At 66.5% G+C, this 19,205-nt stretch overlaps 2 protein-coding genes across 2 annotated transcripts; one reads left to right on the top strand and one right to left on the bottom strand.

Moving 5' to 3' along the window:
• The first annotated feature begins 51 nt into the window (after nt 1–51).
• Nucleotides 52–6,415, top strand: USP39 (ubiquitin specific peptidase 39). The gene is made up of 12 exons (XM_075175040.1): nt 52–403; nt 825–894; nt 1,020–1,114; nt 2,980–3,116; nt 3,216–3,368; nt 3,464–3,689; nt 3,765–3,842; nt 3,935–4,002; nt 4,090–4,421; nt 5,785–5,920; nt 6,004–6,090; nt 6,195–6,415. Exons 1-12 carry the CDS (start codon nt 52–54, stop codon nt 6,240–6,242), a joined length of 1,782 nt encoding a protein of 593 aa, XP_075031141.1. The 3' UTR covers nt 6,243–6,415.
• A 148-nt stretch (nt 6,416–6,563) lies between these two features.
• On the bottom strand, nt 6,564–12,568 carry SFTPB (surfactant protein B). The gene is made up of 8 exons (XM_075175041.1): nt 12,502–12,568; nt 11,729–11,853; nt 10,147–10,215; nt 9,929–10,054; nt 9,415–9,513; nt 8,068–8,406; nt 6,769–6,858; nt 6,564–6,666 (listed from the first exon to the last, which is right to left on the bottom strand). The coding sequence occupies exons 1-8, from the start codon at nt 12,566–12,568 to the stop codon at nt 6,631–6,633; spliced, it is 951 nt and encodes a 316-aa protein (XP_075031142.1). The 3' UTR covers nt 6,564–6,630.
• Between the last annotated feature and the right edge of the window lie 6,637 nt (nt 12,569–19,205).

Raw genomic sequence — 19,205 nt, 5'->3', positions numbered from 1 at the left:
GCCACCGCCGCGCCTGCGCACTGCGCCCCCCGCGCCTGCGCAGTGGGCGGGATGTCGAGCCGCGGGAAGCGGGAGCGGGAGCGGGAGGCCCGGGCGGCCCCGCGGGGGGCGGGCGGCGGCGGCGGCTCCTCCTCGTCGCGGGGCTCGTCGCGGAGCCGCCGAGAGGGGGAGGCGGAGCGGTCCCGGGGGCGGCGGGAGGCGGAGCGGGACCGCGGGCGGCGGGAGGCGGCGGAGCCGGGCCTGGCCCTCCCGCTCCCGGTGGATCCCGCCCGTATCAAGCGGGAGCCGGGCACCGGTACCGGCTTCTGGGGGGGCTCCGGCACCGCCACCCCCACCGGCCCGGTGCGGGTCAAGCGTGAGCGTGAGCCTGATGGCGACTCCGATCCTGAGCCCGAGCCCACCGGTGGGGATCGGGACCGGGGGTGGGGGGACCGGGGGGTGGGACCGGGATGTGTAGGGGGACTGAGTGTACGGGGGGGGGCACCGGGGTGGTGGTGGTGGTGGGGAACCGGGGTGTGGGGAGGTGGACACCGGGGTGTACGGGTGGGCACCGGGACTGATCCTGGGGGTCCCGGGTTTAGGTCTGGGGAGGGGAGGAGGCACCGGGGGGGGACCGGGCTCAGCCCCGGGGGTGCTTAATGGCGGGGGGGGGGAGGCATTTGCTCCATCTCTGATGCAGGGTGTCATCCTGAGCCCCCCTGCACCCCTCTTCGCTAACGAGCCCCCCTTCGTTAATCACCCCCCTTCGCTAACGAGCCCCCCCTTCGTTAATGACCCCCCTTCGTTAATGACCTCCTTTCGTTAACGAGCCCTTCCCCCCGCAGTGCGCTATGGCCGTTTCGACCCCGAGGACCAGCGCAGCCGGCACTGCCCCTACCTGGACACCATCAACAAGTGAGCTGGGGGGGACGGGTCAGGGCGTTTTGGGGTCCCCCAGGGGTTCCCCCCCCTTCCTGGGGATCCCCCCCTATCCCTGGGGGTCCCCCCCCAGCTCACCCGCAGCTCTGTCCCCATCCCAGGAGCGTCCTGGACTTTGATTTCGAGAAGCTCTGCTCCATCTCGCTGTCCCACATCAACGTCTACGCCTGCCTCGTCTGCGGGAAGTACTTCCAGGGTGAGCCCCCCCCTCGCCCGGGGACCGGGGTGCTGCTGGGGGGGGACACCCAGGGGCCAGGGTGCTGCTGGGGTAGACATAGGGGACACTCAGGGGCTGGGGGGCTGCTTGGGGGGGGACACTGGGACACCCAGGAGCCGGGGTGCTGCTGGGGGGGGACATCCAGGGTCTGGGGTGCTGCTGGGGTGGACATGGGGGACACTCAGGGGCTGGGGGGCTGCTTGGGGGGGGACACTGGGACACCCAGGAGCCAGGGTGCTGCTGGGGGGCGACATCCAGGGGCTGGGGTGCTGCTGGGGGGACACACGCAGAGGCTGGGGTGCTGCTGGGGTGGACATGGGGGACACCCAGGGGCTTGGGGGCTGCTTGGGGGGGGACACTGGGACACCCAGGAGCCGGGGTGCTGCTGGGGGGGGACATCCAGGAGCCGGGGTGCTGCTTGGGGGGACATGGGGGACACCCAGGGGCTGGGGAGCTGCTGGGGGTGACATGGGGGACACCCAGGGGCTGGGGTGCTGCTGGGGGGGGACACTGGGACACCCAGGGGCCGGGGTGCTGCTGGGGGGGGACATCCAGGGGCTGGGGTGCTGCTGGGGTGGACATGGGGGACACCCAGGGTCTGGGGTGCTGCTGGGGGTGACACGGGGGACACCCAGGGGCTGGGGTGCTGCTGGGGGGGGACACCGGAACACCCAGGGGCCGGGGTGCTGCCGGCGGGGACATCCAGGGGCTGGGGTGCTGCTGGGGTGGACATGGGGGACACCCAGGGGCTCGGGGGCTGCTTGCGGGGGGACACTGGGACACCCAGGAGCCAGGGTGCTGCTGGGGGGGGACATCCAGGGACTGGGGTGCTGCTGGGGGGGGGGACACTGGGATATCCAGGAGCTGGGGTGCTGCTTGGGGGGACACAGGGGATACCCAGGAGCCGGGGTGCTGCCTGGGGGGACACGGGGGACACCCAGGGGCTGGGGTGCTGCTGGGGGTGACATGGGGGACACTCAGGGGCCGGGGTGCTGCTGGGGTGGACATGGGGGACACCCAGGGGCTCGGGGGCTGCTTGGGGGGGGACACTGGGACACCCAGGAGCCTGGGTGCTGCTGGGGGGGGACATCCAGGGACTGGGGTGCTGCTGGGGGGGACACACCGGGACACCCGGGAGCCAGGGTGCTGCTAGCGGGGACGCACCGGGACATCCAGGAGCCGGGGTGCTGCTGGGGGGACACATTGGGGACACCCAGGGGCTGGGGTGCTGCTGGGGGTGACATGGGGGACGCCCAGGGGCTGGGGTGCTGCTTGGGGGGACACACCGGGACACCAGGAGCCGGGGTGCTGCTGGGGGGGGATACTGGGGACACCCAGGGGCCGGGGTGCTACTGGAGGGGGGGACACCCAGGGGCCGGGGTGCTGCCTGGGTGGGGACATGGAGGACACCTAGAGACTGGGTGCTGTCAGGGGACACAAAGGGGACACCTGGGGGGACTCTGGGGACACCCAGCGGCTGAGGTGCTGCTGGGGGTGGGACACTGGGGACACCAAGGGTCCAGGGTGGGGAACAGGGGACACCCAGGGGCTGGGGTGCTGCCGGGGGGGACACTGGGGACATCCAGGGGCTGGGGTGCTGCCGGGGGGGACACTGGGGACACCCACGACACCCAGGGGCTGGGGTGCTGCCTTGGGGGCACACGGGGACCCTCAGGGTGGGCAAAAGCAGCCCCAGGTGCGGGTGGCGAATCGCTTCTGTCCCATCTCCACCTTCTCCTGGCTTCTCCACCCCCCCGTCTCTCCTCTCCGGGGACCCGAGGCTCCCCGTGATCCCCCCTCGACCCCCCCAAGCCCCCACCTTGACCCCCTCCTCTTCCTCCCAGGCCGCGGGCTGAAGTCTCACGCCTACATCCACAGCGTCCAGTTCAGCCACCACGTTTTCCTCAACCTCCACACCCTCAAATTTTATTGCCTCCCCGACAACTACGAGATCATCGACTCCTCGCTGGAGGACATCACGGTGCGGCGGGGGGGGGGACCGAGCCCCCCTCCCCGGGGCGGGTTCAGCTTCGTGTCCCCCCCCCTCCTCACCTTTTCCGACGCCGTTTCTCTCCCGCAGTACGTGCTGAAGCCCACCTTCACCGCGCAGCAGATCACCAACCTGGACAAGCAGGCCAAGCTCTCCCGTGCCTACGACGGCACCACGTATCTACCCGGCATCGTGGGGCTCAACAACATCAAAGCCAACGACTACGCCAACGCCGTCCTTCAGGTATCACCCGTGGAGGAGAGCTCCACGCTTCATTTTTGGGGTGGAAACCCTCCAAATTCCCTCCCCGGGATTCTTCCCAGCTTCTTTTCCCGCAGGCTTTATCCAACGTGCCGCCGTTGAGGAATTATTTTTTGGAAGAGGAGAATTACAAGAGCATCCAACGCCCGCCCGGGGACATCATGTTCCTGCTGGTGCAGCGTTTCGGGGAGCTGATGAGGAAGTTATGGAACCCCCGGAACTTCAAAGCGCACGTTTCGCCCCACGAGATGTTGCAGGCCGTGGTCCTCTGCAGCAAGAAGAACTTCCAGATCACCAAGCAAGGTGAGGAGCAGGATTGGGGGGGGAGGGGGTGCTGGGTCTGGCCCCCCACGTTCTGATTTACCCTCTGGTTTGTAGGGGACGGGGTGGATTTCCTCTCCTGGTTCCTGAACGCCCTGCACTCGGCCCTGGGCGGCACGAAAAAGAAGAAGAAGAGTGAGCGGAGGGTGATGAAGGCCCTTGGGGCACCCCCTCGGGTAACGTTTGTCACCCCCGGTGCCCCCCTCAACGTCTTTCTGTCCCCACAGCCATCGTCACCGACGTCTTCCAGGGCTCCATGCGTATCTTCACCAAAAAACTGCCTCACCCGGATCTGGTGAGTACGTGGAGGGGCGAAGCGGGGGGCATTTCTCACCCCCGTGGGGGTCTACGAACCCCCCCCTCTGAGCCCCGTCTCCCGCAGCCGGCCGAGGAGAAGGCGCAGCTCCTGCAGAACACCGAGTACCAGGAGATGATGGTAGAATCCACCTTCATGTACCTGACGTTGGACCTTCCCACCGCCCCGCTCTACAAGGACGAGAAGGAGCAGCTTATCATCCCCCAGGTCCCCCTCTTCAGCATCTTGGCCAAATTCAACGGCGCCACCGAGAAAGAGTACAAGACCTACAAGGAGAACTTTCTCAAGCGCTTCCAGCTCACTAAACTGCCTCCCTACCTCATCTTCTGCATCAAACGCTTCACCAAGAACAACTTCTTCGTGGAGAAGAATCCCACCATCGTCAACTTTCCCATCACGTGAGTGGTGAAGATGCCTCGGTGGGCGCTTGGCGTCTTCGTCTCCCTTTCTCTGTGCCACGTTGGGGGTTTGGAAGCATCCAGGAGAGGTTTGAAAGCATCTGGGGGAGGTTTGGAAGCATCTAGGAGGGGCTTGAAAGCATCTGGGGGGGCTTTGTAAGCATCTGGAGGAGTTTGTAAGCATTTAAGAGGGGGTTGTAAGCATCTAAGAGGGGGTTATAAGCATCTGAGGGGGACTTGAAATAATTTAGGAGAGGTTTGAAAGTATCTGGGCGGGTTGAAATAATCTAGGAGGGGTTTGGAAGCATCTAGGGGGGTTTGAAAGCATCTAGGAAGGGGTTGTAGGCATCTGGGGGGGTTGAAAGCATCTGGGATGCGTTTGTAAGCATCTAGGGGAGTTTGTAAGCATCTAGAAGGGGATATAAGCATCTAAGGGGGGCTTGAAATAATCTAGGAGGGGTTTTGAGGCATTTAAGGGGGGTTTTGAAGCATCTAAGGGGAGTTTTGAAGCATCTAAGAGGGGTTTGGAAGCATCTAGGAAGGGACTGTAGGCATCTGAGGGGGTTGAAAGCATCTGGGGTGCGTTTGTAAGCATCTAGGGGAGTTTGTAAGCATCTAGAGGGGGTTATAAGATCTGAGGGGGGCTTGAAATAATCTAAGAGGCATTTGGAAGCATCTAAGGGGGGGTTGGAAACATCCAAGGGGAGTTTGAAAGCATCTAAGGGGGGTTTGGAAGCATCTAAGAGGGGTTTGAAAGCATCTAAGGGGGGTTTGGAAGCATCTAAGAGAGGTTTGGAAGCATCCAAGAGGGCTTTGGAAGCATCTAAGGGGGGTTTGGAAGCATCTAAGAGGGGTTTGGAAGCATCTAAGAGGGGTTTGGAAGCATCTAAGAGGGGTTTGGAAGCATCTAAGGGGAGTTTGGAAGCATCTAAGAGGGGTTTGGAAGCATCTAAGAGGGGTTTGGAAGCATCTAAGAGAGGTTTGGAAGCATCCAAGAGGGCTTTGGAAGCATCTAAGGGGGGTTTGGAAGCATCTAAGAGGGGTTTGGAAGCATCTAAGGGGGGTTTGGAAGCATCTAAGGGGGGTTTGGAAGCATCTAAGGGGGGTTTGGAAGCATCTAAGAGGGGTTTGGAAGCATCTAAGAGGGGTTTGGAAGCATCTAAGAGGGGTTTGGAAGCATCTAAGAGGAGTTTGGAAGCATCTAAGGGGGGTTTGGAAGCATCTAAGGGGGGTTTGGAAGCATCTAGAGGGGTTTGGAAGCATCTAGGGTGGTTTTGTGGGTGGTGTAGGGGTTCCTCTGAGGTTTGGATGCTGGTGACACCCAGTTGAGGGGTGTCGCGTGCTCCGGGGGTGTCCCCCACAGGAACGTGGACCTGCGGGAGTACCTGTCGGAGGAGGTGCAAGCGGCGCACGCCAACACCACCTACGACCTCATCGCCAACATCGTGCACGACGGGAAGCCCTCCGAGGGCTCTTACCGTATCCACGTGCTGCACCACGTGAGTGTCCCTCTTCCCCTGGGTGGGGGGGGGGTGTGACAAGGAGGGGTGGCCCCCCCGGTGTCACCGCTGTCCCCTCGCAGGGCACGGGGAAGTGGTACGAGCTGCAGGACCTGCAGGTGACCGACATCTTGCCGCAGATGATCACCCTCTCGGAGGCGTACATCCAGGTGAGGGGCTTGGGTGACAGTAGCCGGGGGGGGGGTCCCAAGGGCCACTTGTCACCCCCAAAAATGTCCCCTGACCCCCACCCCCCCACCCCGCTCTGCTGCAGATCTGGAAGCGGCGCGAGGAGGACGAGACAAACCAACAAGGCGCCTGAGCCCCCCCCGGGGACACCCATTCCCCGCCCCCCCAGGGACACCCGCAGCCCCCCTGGGAGCACCCACAACCAGGGGCACCCACAACCCCCGCGGGGGCACCCACAGCCCCGGCGGGGGCACCCAAATCCCCCCCCCTGCTCCCAATTGAAGGCCACCCGCCGTATTTTTGTAACCGTGTCCCGCCTTCGCTCCTTTTTGGGGGCGGGGGGGTCGTGGTTTTCGCAGCTTCTGGGAGGTGCAAAAACCCGCCTGCTTTCCGAGAAAGCCGCACCCCGTCACCCCCCCCCGCAACACCCCGAAAAATTGGGGAAACTGAGGCAGCATCCAAGCTTTATTTGGGGGCTGGGGGGCGGGTGGAGGAGGGGGTGTCCTTGTGCCCCCCCCCCCCTACACCCAGACGTGCTCCTGGCAGTGCTGCAGGGCCTGGGGGAGAGCGGGGGGGGGTAAGTTGGGGGGTGAGGTGGGTGCCAGCCCCCCCCTTTGTCCCCCCCCCCCCCCGCCTTGTCCCCTTTGTCCCCCCCTCACCTGGCAGCGGCGGGCGGCCGCGGGGCTGGAGCACCAGTAGGTCGGGCCCAGGGCGCAGGGTCCCGGGTTTAGGGACAACGCGGGGAGGTCCTTGCGGGGTGGGGACACGGATGTCACCGGTGCCACTCCCCCCCCCGAGGTGGGGACACCCCCAGGAACCCCCTCCCCAGGGCTGTGACGTCCTTGGTGAGTCCTTTTGGGGTTGTGGCACTCTCGGTGTCCCCCCACCTTGGGGGGTCCTATAGCTGGTGGCACCCCTGAGGGTGTCCCCTGGGGGCTGTGACACCTTTGGGGGACCTGGCACGTTCTCTGGGGGTGTGACACCTTTTGGGGACCTCGCTGTGTCCCCAGGGGTCATGGCACCCGCTCGGGGATGTGGCACCCCTGGGTATCACCTCTGGGGCTGTGACACCTCAGGATGTGTCACTTGGGGCTGTCACACCCTGGGACATGTCCTCAGGGGCTGTGTCACCCTTTGGGCCCCCAGCATGTCCCTCGGGGCTGTGACACCCCTGGGATATGTGCCCAGGGCCTGTGACACCCCAGGACATGTCCCTGGGGGCTGTGACACCCTGTAGGTCCCTAGGATGTGCCCTTGGGGCTGTGACACCCCCAGGATGGGTCCCCAGGGCTGTGGCACCCTTTGGGTCCCCAGCATGTCCCCAGGGGCTGTGACACCCCAGGTCCTGTCCCCAGGGACTGTGACACCCTTCAGGTCCCCAGCATGTCCCCAGGGGCTGTGACACCCCAGGACCTGTCCCCAGAGGCTGTGACACCCTTTGGGTCCCCAGCATGTCCCCAGGGGCTGTGACACCCCAGGACGTGTCCCCAGGGGCTGTGACACCCTTTGGGTCCCCAGGACGTGTCCCCAGAGGCTGTGACACTCTTTGGGTCCCCAGCATGTCCCCAGGGGCTGTGACACCCCAGGACGTGTCCCCAGGGGCTGTGACACCCTTTGGGTCCCCAGGACGTGTCCCCAGAGGCTGTGACACCCTTTGGGTCCCCAGCATGTCCCCAGGGGCTGTGACACCCCAGGTCCTGTCCCCAGGGGCTGTGACACCCTTTGGGTCCCCAGGACGTGTCCCCAGAGGCTGTGACACCCTTTGGGTCCCCAGCATGTCCCCAGGGGCTGTGACACCCCAAGTCCTGTCCCCAGGGGCTGTGACACCCTTGGGTGCCCTGTCACATCCCTGGGGACCATCACCCCCCCCCCAGGCACGTCCCCAAGAGCTCACCCCGCAGTGCCACCCCCACCCTCGTCACCCGGTGCCACCACGGCCATCCCGTCACCCCGCTCACCTCAGCGCCGACAGAAGCAGCCGGTGAGACCGCGGTGGCCCCGAGGGGACGCCGGGGAGGTGACAACGGGGCGTAACCCTCCTCGGGGCGGCAGGAGAGGAGCAGGTGACAGAGCAGGCGGGGGGCCAGGCGCCCCAGCAGCCCCTCCAGCGCCAGCACCGCGTACCGTTGCGCCAGGCACTGGCACGCGCCCGCCACCGCCACCGGCAGCACCCGGCACAGCCCCGCCGCCGCCGTCGCCACCGTCTCCTTGGGGACGGTGGCCTCGGCGCGGGCCAGGAAGGTGCGGCACAGCCAGCACAGCGGCAGCGGCACGGGCAGGGCCTCGCCGGCGGTGACCTGGGGACAAGCGTTCACTCTGGAGGCTAATGGTGGGGCTCTGGATGTGCTTGTGTCTGTAGAGGGGCCTCTGGGTGCCCGGCTCTGTGGCTGTGTCTACACCCGTGTAGGTGCCCACAGAGGTGCCCCCGAGGGTGCCCCTGTTCGTGGCCGTGTAGGGGCACTTCAAGATGCCCGTGTAAACACCCGCGGGGTGCCCCTATAGAAGCCTGTGTAGATGCCCGCGTAGATTCCTGTATTTATGGCCATGGTTATGCCCACATAGACACCCGTGAAGATGCCCACAGGGATGCCCGCATAGATGCTCACAGAGACGCCCATGGAGATGCCCATGTCCATGCCCATGTAGATGCCCACAGAGATGCCCAGAGACACCCATGGAGATGCCCACAGAGATGCCCATGGAGATGCCCACAGACACCCATGGAGATGCCCATGTCCATGCCCACAGAGGTGCCCAGAGAGACATCCGTGCCCATGTCCATGCCCACGTAGATGCCCACAGAGACTCCCATGGAGATGCCCATGTCCATGCTCACATAGACGCCCACATAGACACCCACAGAGATGCCCACAGAGACGCCCACATAGATGCCCAAAGAGATGCCCATGTAGATGCCCACAGAGACATCCATGGAGATGCCCATGTCCATGCCCACGTAGATGCCCACAGACACCCATGGAGATGCCCAGAGAGACATCCACATAGATGCCCATGTCCATGCCCACAGTGGTGCCCAGAGAGACGTCCATGCCCACGTAGATGCCCACAGAGACACCCATGGAGATGCCCACAAAGACACCCACATCCATGCCCATGTAGATGCCCATGTCCATGCCCACAGAGGTGCCCACAGAGATGTCCATGCCAATGTCCATGCCCACGTAGAAGCCCACAGAGACACCCGAGTCCATGCCCACGTAGATGCCCATGCCCACACTGATGCCCAGCAGAGCCCATGCCGATGCCCCCGGGCACCCACCACCCCCAGCCCCCAGGACCCGTACCTGCAGGCGGGTGCTGAGTGTCCTGAGGGGGGGCACGGCCGGGGCCCCCCCGGGCTCGCCCGGGCACAGCTCCAGGTGGGCACAGACGGCTGAGGGCTTCTGGGAGAGCAGGGTGAGGGCACCCAGCATGGGACACTCCAAGGTGACCCGGATGGCACCATGTCCCCAAGCACCCCCAGGTGTCCCCAGGTGGGCAGTGTCCCCAATCCCCCCAGCACCCCAAGGTGCCCCCAAGCACCCCCAAGGTGTCCCCAATCCCCCCAGCACCCCAAGATGTCCCCAACTGGCACAGTGTCCCCAAGGTGGGGACAGATGGCATGGTGTCCCCAGCACCCTAAGGTGTCCCTGGATGGCATGGTGTCCCCCAGCACCCCTGAGGTGTCCCCAGATGGCACGGTGTCCCCAATCCCCCCAGCACCCCAAGGTGTCTCCACTCGATGCGGTGTCCCCAATCCCCCCAGCACCCCCTGCCGCCCCCACCCATCGGCCGCAGCACCCGTGGGTGCCCACTCACGAGGTACCCCTCGAGGTCAGTGAGGAGGAGGCTGAAGTACTCGTGGACCAGGTTCTGGCAGGGTGGCACCATGGTGGGCACCGGCAGCGCCGCGCACTCCCGCCGCAGGAAGCCCTCCACGGTCGCCTGCGCCCACAGCCACCATGGCACCTGTGCTGTCACCCGTGGTGGCACCCACGGTGGCCACCCCGTGCCCACCCCATCCCCATGGGGCCCACCTTGGTGGCCGACTCGTTGACCATGTGGGTGAGGAGGGTGACGATCTGCTGGCAGTCGGCGCATATGTCCTGCGAGAGGTGGCACCAGCCACGGGGACATGGGACACGGGGACACGGGACATGGGACATGGGGACACAGGGTCATGTGACGTAGGGACATATGGCATGGGGTGTAGGATGTGGGGAAATGAACTTGGGGACATAGGGAGATATGGCATGGGGACAGGGGGACATATGGCATGGGGACATGGGGATGGGGCATGGGGACATGGGGACATATGGGGACATGGGGATGGGGCATGGGGACATGGGGACATGGGGACATATGGCATGGGGACATACAATTGTGTGGCATGGGGACATGGGGGAATGGGGACATGGAGACATTGGGACATGGGGGACATGGGGGAATGGGGACATGGGGACATGGGGGAATGGGGACATGGGGGACATGGGGACATTGGGACATGGGGACATGGGGGAATGGGGACATGGGGGAATGGGGACATGGGGACATTGGGACATGGGGGCATGGGCGACATGGGGACATTGGGACATGGGGGACATGGGGACATTGGGACATGGGGACATGGGGGACATGGGGGAATGGGGACATGGGGGACATGGGGACATGGGGACATGGGGGACATGGGGGAATGGGGACATGGGGGACATTGGGACATGGGGACATGGGGGACATGGGGGAATGGGGACATGGGGGACATGGGGACATTGGGACATGGGGACATGGGGGACATGGGGACATGGGAGACATGGGGGAATGGGGACATGGGGGAATGGGGACATGGGGACATGGGGGACATGGGGGAATGGGGACATGGGGGACATGGGGACATTGGGACATGGGGACATGGGGGACATGGGGGAATGGGGACATGGGGGACATGGGGACATTGGGACATGGGGACATGGGGGACATGGGGGAATGGGGACATGGGGGACATGGGGACATGGGGGACATGGGGGAATGGGGACATGGGGGACATGGGGACATTGGGACATGGGGACATGGGGGACATGGGGGAATGGGGACATGGGGGACATGGGGGAATGGGGACATGGGGGACATGGGGACATTGGGACATGGGGACATGGGGGACATGGGGACATGGGAGACATGGGGGAATGGGGACATGGGGGAATGGGGACATGGGGACATGGGGACATGGGGGACATGGGGGAATGGGGACATGGGGGAATGGGGACATGGGGACATGGGGGACATGGGGGAATGGGGACATGGGGGAATGGGGACATGGGGACATGGGGGACATGGGGGACATGGGGGAATGGGGACATGGGGACATGGGGGACATGGGGGAATGGGGACATGGGGGAATGGGGACATGGGGACATGGGGGACATGGGGGAATGGGGACATTGGGACATGGGGGACATGGGGAAATGGGGACATGGCACACGGGGACATGGTGCATGGGACATGGGACGTAGGGTATGGGTCCCTACAGGGGGCATGGGGACAAAGGGAGGGGACATTCGGGGGGGCTCTGGGGACACACGGGGGCCCGGGGGCGGTGGGTGGGGGGCGAGGGGCTCTCACCGTGGCGGGGGGTGCCCAGGCGCGGCGGGCGCAGTGCCCCAGGGCCCCGCAGCGCAGCGCCGTCTCCCAGCTCTGGCACCAGGCGGGGGGGGGCACCCCGCAGCGTCCCCCCGGCACCCCCAGCCCTGCAGCCGCCGTCAGCACCCAGCACCCCCACCCCGGTCTCGTGGGGGACCCGGGCGTCCGGGACCCCCACCCCAATACCACCCCCCCTCCCAGGTGCCCCATCCCGCCCCCAGCCCTCATGGGGGTACCCAGGTGTCTGGGACCCCCCCACCCAAGGACCCACCCCTAGCCTCAAGAGGGCACCCAGGTGTCCGGGCCCTTCACCCCCAATGTGGGTCCTCCCCCACCCCCAGCCCAGCCCTGGGGAGGGGACCCAGGCGTCTGGGCACCCCCCACTCCACCCTAGGGTCCCCGGGGGGGGGTGCACCCAGCTTTGGGTGGGCACCCAACCCTGGGTGGGGTTGCACCCAGCTCTAGATGGGGGGCACGCAGATCTGGGGGGGGGTTGCACGCAGCTTTGGGTGGGCAACCAGGTCTGGGGGGGGGTTACCCAGCTCTGGGAGTGCACCCAACTTTGGGGGGCACCCAGATCTGGGCATGCACCCAGCCCTGGGCGGGGGGGCACCTAGCATTGGAGGGGCACCAAGCTTTGGGAGGGGTAGCACCCAGATCTGGGGTTGCACCCAGCTTTGGGGGGGGCACCCAGCTTTGGGGGGGGCACCCAGCTTTGGGGGTGCACCCAGCCTGGGGGTGGGGGGGGGCCCTACCTGGGGTGGCACAGAGGAGGGCGAGGAGGAGTGCCAGCGCGGGTGACGGTGACGGTGGCGGTGCCATGGCAGCGCTGGCAGGGCCAAACCCTGCGGCCTCTTATAGCCCCGGTGGGAGGTGGCCGCTGGGACGATGCCAGCGGCGCAGGGACACGTGCGCCCCGGCCACGGGGACATCTGGGGGCTGCCACCCCGTCCCCCACCCCCTGCCTCTCCCGCTGTCCCTACACCCCCGTGTTCCCCATGGCCATGTCCCCATCGGGGTCCCCGTGTCCCCGTCCCACCCCGGTGCCCATGGTGGCAGGGGACACAGTGCCACTCTTGCGGTGACAAAGACTTTATTGAGCTGGGAGGGTCGGGGTGGCCCATGGCGTGGGGGGACAGCACGGGGGGACAGCACAGGGGGACGTTGGTGACATCGGGTGCCCTCGGAGCTGGCTGGTGCCTGGCGGGGGAGAGGTGGCAGCGGGGACAGGGCACCCATGTGTCCCCATGTCATCACATCCCCACGTCCCATGTCCCATGCCCCCATGTCCTAGTCCCCATGTCCCCCCGTGTCCCCCGTCCTATACCCCCATGTCCCCACACCCCCACGTCCCCATGTCCCCCCCACCCCTCCACGCCCCCTTGCTCCCATGTCCCCAAGCCCCCATGTCCCCCCATGTCCCCATGTTCCTACACCCCCAAGTCCCCATGTCCCCATACACCGATGTCCCCATGTCCCCAAACCCCCATGTCCCCCCACACCGCAGTGCCCCCCATGTCCCCCGTGTCCCCATACCACCATGTCCCCACATCCCCATGTCCCCATGTCCCCCCTTGTCCCCTTACCACCATGGCTCATGTCTCCATGTCGCCGTGTCCCCCCCTACCCACATGTCCCCATGTCGCTCATGTCCTCCCATGTCCCCGTGTCCCCATACCCCCATGTCCCCCCATGTCCCCATGTCCTCATGTCCCCATGTCCCCCCATGTCCCCACATCCCCATGTCCCCATGTCCCCCCATGTCCCCACACCCCCATGTCCTCCCATGTCCCCGTGTCCCCACACCCCCATGTCCCCATGTCCCCCCGCCCCCCCACACCCCCATGTCCCCATGTCCCCACACCCCCACCCCCCCACACCCCCATGTCCCCCCATGTCGCCACACCCCCACACCCCCATGTCCCCCATGTCCCCACACCCCCATGTCCCCATGTCCCCACACCCCCATGTCCCCACACCCCCATGTCCCCATGTCCCCACACCCCCACACCCCCATGTCCCCACACCCCCATGTCCCCATGTCCCCACACCCCCACACCCCCATGTCCCCACACCCCCATGTCCCCATGTCCCCACACCCCCACACCCCCATGTCCCCACACCCCCATGTTCCCATGTCCCCATGTCCCCACACCCCCATGTCCCCACACCCCCACACCCCCATGTTCCCATGTCCCCACAACCCCACACCCCCATGTCCCCATGTCCCCACACCCCCACACCCCCATGTCCCCACACCCCCATGTCCCCATGTCCCCACACCCTCCCGTTCCCACGCTCCCCCTCCCGCCGTGGCAGCACCCATGGGTGCGCCCCCCCCCCCGCTCCCCTTCCCGTCAGGGCTCTGAAGCACCGCGCCCCACCCTCCTCCACTCGAGAGCCCTCGTGGGCCGGGCGGGGCCCCGCGTGGGGCGGGGGGGGGGGGTCCTCACCTGCCTCAGCGCTGCGGGTGGCACCAGCGCAGGTGGGCGCAGAGGTGGGCGGGGCTCTCGTGCCGCGCCAGGGCCTTCTCGATGCGTCCCAGGGCGTGGCCCAGCAGGCGACGGCAGAGCCCCGCCCCCGCCGGCAGCCGCCCGCACACGCGGTGGGTGACGCGCGCCACCCCCGCCTGCGGCACGCGTCAGCACCCGCCACCGGGGGGGGGGGCGGGGGGGGCTGCGCACGAGGGGCGGCGCGGGGGGGGGGGGGCATCGCCTTGCACCAGGGCCTTGCACGAGGGGCGGCGCGGGGGGGGGGCGGCACCTTGCACGGGGGGGGGGGGATCCCCTTGCACGGGGGGGGGGGATCCCCTTGCACGGGGGCTTTGCACGGGGGGGGGGATCCCCTTGCACGGGTGGGGGGGATCCCCTTGCACGGGGGGGGATCACCTTGCACGGGGGGGATCACCTTGCACGGGGGGGGGATCACCTTGCACGGGGGGGGGGATCACCTTGCACGGGGGCTTTGCACGGGGGGGGATCCCCTTGCACGGGGGGGGGGATCCCCTTGCACGGGGGCGTTGCACGGGGGGGGGGATCCCCTTGCACGGGGGCGTTGCACGGGGGGGGGAATCACCTTGCACGGGGGGGGGATCCCCTTGCACGGGGGGGGATCCCCTTGCACGGGGGCGTTGCACGGGGGGGATCACCTGGCACGGGGGGGGGATCACCTTGCACGGGGGACGGAATCCCCTTGCACGGGGGCGTTGCACGGGGGGAGATCGCCTCGCACGGGGGAGGGGGGGCTTGGCACGAGGGCACCGCGTGTCATTGTCCCCCCCCCCCCTCACCTTGTCCTTGGGGTTGACCACGACGTCCCCGAGCGCCGTCACCACCCGCTTGCAGAGGGCGCAGCGCACGGTGCCGGGGGGCAGCCCCCCCCCGCTCTGCGCACCCGCGCCTCAGCACCCGGCGCTGCCACCACGCCACCCCAGTGCCCCCCAGTGCCATCCCAGTGCCCGCCAGTGCCATCCCAGTGCCCCCACAACGCCACCCCAGTGCCCCCCAGTGCCTCCCAGTGCCCCTACAACGCCATTCGTGCCCCCCAGTCCCCCCCAGTGCCCCCCAGTGCCATCCCAGTGCCCCCACAATGCCACCCTAGTGCCCCCCAGTGCCCCCACAACGCCACCCCAGTGCTCCCCAGTGCCATCCCAGTGCCCCCACAACACCACCCCAGTGCCTACCAGTGCCCCCCAGTGCCATCTCAGTGCCCCCACAATGCCACCCCAGTGCCTCCACAACGCCATCCCGGTGCCCACCAGTTCCCACCCAGTGTCCCTTCTTGGTGCCCACCCCAGTCCCCCATGGATGCTCCCCCAGTGTCCTCCCAATGCCTGTCCAGTCCCCCATGGGTGCCCTTCCAGTGCCCACCAGTACCCCCACCAGTACCAGTACCCACCAGTGCCCACCAGCACCCCCCACTGGGATGCCACCCCCAGAGCCCTTACGGGTGCCCCCTTGGTGCCCACCCCAGTACCCCTGTAAGTGCCCCCCCACTGCCTGCCCAGTCCCTCATGGGTGCCCCCCCCAGCCCCTCACACCCCCGGACCCCGCCGTGTCCCCTCACCATGATGTCATCGTCACTCAGCTGGAGCCCGTCCTCGGTGTCGGGGGGACGCTGGCACCCCGGGGTGCCCAGCCGGGGCCCCCCAGCACCCACCGGCAGGGTGCCCGGGGGGGGGCCCTCAGCCCCCGCCAGCAGCAGGGCTGGGCAGTGCCACATCAGGGGACACGTCCCCACGTCCCCTCCCCTGCCCCCATGACCCTCCTGTCCCCCCCATGTCCCCATCGCCCCCATGTCCCCATCGCCCTGGTCCCCATGTCCCCCATGACCTCATGTCCCGTCCCCCCCATGTCCCCCTCCCTGTCCCCTATAGCCCCATGCCCCCATGTCCCCATGTCCCCCTCCCTGTCCCCCATGTCCCCATGTCCCCCTCCCTGTCCCCTATAGCCCCATGCCCCCATGTCCCCATGTCCCCCTCCCTGTCCCCCATGTCCCCATGTCCCCCTCCCTGTCCCCCATGTCCCCATGTCCCCCATGTCCCCATGTCCCTGATGTCTCCATGTCCCCTTCCCTGTCCACCATAGCCCCGTGTCCCCATGTCCCCCTCCCTGTCCCCTATAGCCCCATGCCCCCATGTCCCCATGTCCCCCTCCCTGTCCCCCATGTCCCCATGTTCCCCATGTCCCTGATGTCTCCATGTCCCCTTCCCTGTCCCCCATAGCCCCATGTCCCCATGTCCCCCTCCCTGTCCCCCATGTCCCCATGTCCCCCATGTCCCCAGATTCCCCTCCCTGTCCCCCCATGTCCCCACGTCCTCCTCCCTGTCCCCCATAGCCCCATGTCCCTGTCCCCCACGTCCCCATCCCCCCAACACCCTATGTCCCCAACCCTATCCCCCCTGCCACCCATGTCCCCATCCCCATGTCCCCATGCCACCCATGTCCCCCTCCCCGTCCCCATGGGGTCCGCACCGGTGACCCCGGCGAGCAGGGCCAGCAGCAGCGGGGCCATGGCTGCCTGTCCCCGAGCCCCGGGAGACCTTTATGTCCCCGCAGGGTGGGGTAGCACCCAGGGTGACAGCAGGAAGGGGCCCCCACAAAACCACGGTGGCCGCAGCGGGGGCGGGGGGCCCAGGCATCCGGGAAGGTGACCCCGGCCACATCTGCTGGGGGGGACAGGGGGGAGAGGGGGGGCTGGGGGGGACAGCGGGGGTTGGGGGATGGGGGAGTCCTGGGGGACATTGGGGGGACATTGGGGGGGACAAGAGGAGATCATGTGGACCTGGGGACATTGGGGGGACATTGGGGGGACAAGAGGAGACCATGGGGACCTGGGGGACATTGGGGGGACATTGGGGGGGACAAGAGGAGATCATGGAGACCTGGGGACATTGGGGGGACATTGGGGGGGACAAGAGGAGATCATGGGGACCTGGGGACATTGGGGGGACATTGGGGGGGACAAGAGGAGATCATGGGGACCTGCGGACATTGGGGGACACTGGGGGGACAAGAGGAGACCATGGGGACCTGGGGGACATTGGGGGGACATTGGGGGGACAAGAGGAGATCATGGAGACCTGGGGACATTGGGGGGACATTGGGGGGACAAGAGGAGACCATGGGGACGTGGGGGACATTGGGGGGACATTGGGGGGGACAAGAGGAGATCATGGAGACCTGGGGACATTGGGGGACACTGGGGGGGACAAGAGGAGATCATGGGGACCTGGGGGACATTGGGGGGACATTGGGGGGGACAAGAGGAGATCATGGGGACCTGCGGACATTGGGGGACACTGGGGGGGACAAGAGGAGACCATGGGGACGTGGGGGACATTGGGGGGACATTGGGGGGGACAAGAGGAGATCATGGGGACCTGGGGACATTGGGGGGACATTGGGGGGACAAGAGGAGACCATGGGGACCTGGGGACATTGGGGGGACATTGGGGGGGACAAGAGGAGATCATGGGGACCTGGGGGACATTGGGGGGACATTGGGGGGGACAAGAGGAGACCATGGGGACCTGGGGGACATTGGGGGGACATTGGGGGGGACAAGAGGAGATCATGGGGACCTGGGGGGACATTGGGGGGACATTGGGGGGGACAAGAGGAGATCATGGGGACCTGCGGACATTGGGGGACACTGGGGGGACAAGAGGAGACCATGGGGACGTGGGGGACATTGGGGGGACATTGGGGGGGACAAGAGGAGATCATGGGGACCTGGGGACATTGGGGGGACATTGGGGGGACAAGAGGAGACCATGGGGACCTGGGGGGACATTGGGGGGACATTGGGGGGGACAAGAGGAGATCATGGGGACCTGGGGGACATCGGGGGGACCTTGAGGGGGACGAGAGGAGATCATGGGGACCTGGGGGACATCGGGGGGACATTGGGGAGACATTGGGGGGGACAAGAGGAGACCATGGGGACGTGGGGGACATTGGGGGGACATTGGGGGGGACAAGAGGAGATCATGGGGACCTGGGGACATTGGGGGGACATTGGGGGGACAAGAGGAGACCATGGGGACCTGGGGGACATCGGGGGGACATTGGGGGACATTGGGGGGGACAAGAGGAGACCATGGGGACCTAGGGGGACATTGGGGGGGACGAGAGGAGACCATGGGGACCTGGGGGGACATTGGGGGGGACAAGAGGGGACCTGGGGTGCTGGGGAATGTAAGGGTGGCCGTGGGGGGGGAGCAGGGGAGCTCGCGGGGGGACAAGGGGGGGCAGTGCCACCTTCCTGTTCCCGGCAGGTCCCGGGGCCACCGCAAAGCCCAAAGCCACGGGGGGGGGGGACACGGGGGGGCCCTGTCCCTGCCCCCCCCTTCCTGTCCCCATCCCCCCCCGTGAAACCACAAACCTCCGTCACGCGGGGGGGGACGGGGGGACGGGGGGGCAGGGCAGAGCCGGCAGAGCCCCCAGTGCCCCCAGTACCCCCGCCCTCGTTGCTCCCCGGTGCCCCCAGTGTCCCCATTACCCCCCAGTACCTCCCAGTACCCCCCAGTACCCTCCATTACCCCCAGTATCCCCCAATACCCCAAGACGCCCACTCCCCCCCAATACACCCAGCACCCCAATTACCCGAACCACCAGTACTCCCAGTATCCCCCAGTGCCCCCCAATGCTCCCCGTTACCCCCAGTGCCCCCACTACCTCCAAGTACCCTCCATTACCTCCATTACCCCCAATATTCACCAGTGCTCCCAATATCCCCTCAGTACCCCCAGTATCCCCTAGTGCCCCCCATTACCCCCAGTGCCCCCTGGTATCCCCCAGTACCCCCAGTAACCCCCAGCACCCCTACTACTCTCAGTTTCCCCAGTACCCCCATTACCCCCAGTATCCCCCGGTGTTCCCAGTACCCCCAGTACCCCTGTTCCCCAGTTTCCCCAGTATGCCCCATTACCCCATTACCCCCATTACCCCCAGTTTCC

This window comes from Calonectris borealis, chromosome 27 (assembly GCF_964195595.1).
Source record: "Calonectris borealis chromosome 27, bCalBor7.hap1.2, whole genome shotgun sequence".
Lineage (NCBI taxonomy): Eukaryota > Metazoa > Chordata > Aves > Procellariiformes > Procellariidae > Calonectris > Calonectris borealis.
The sequence above is the reverse complement of the archived record's forward strand: the minus strand, read 5'-3'. Positions and strand labels throughout refer to the sequence as shown.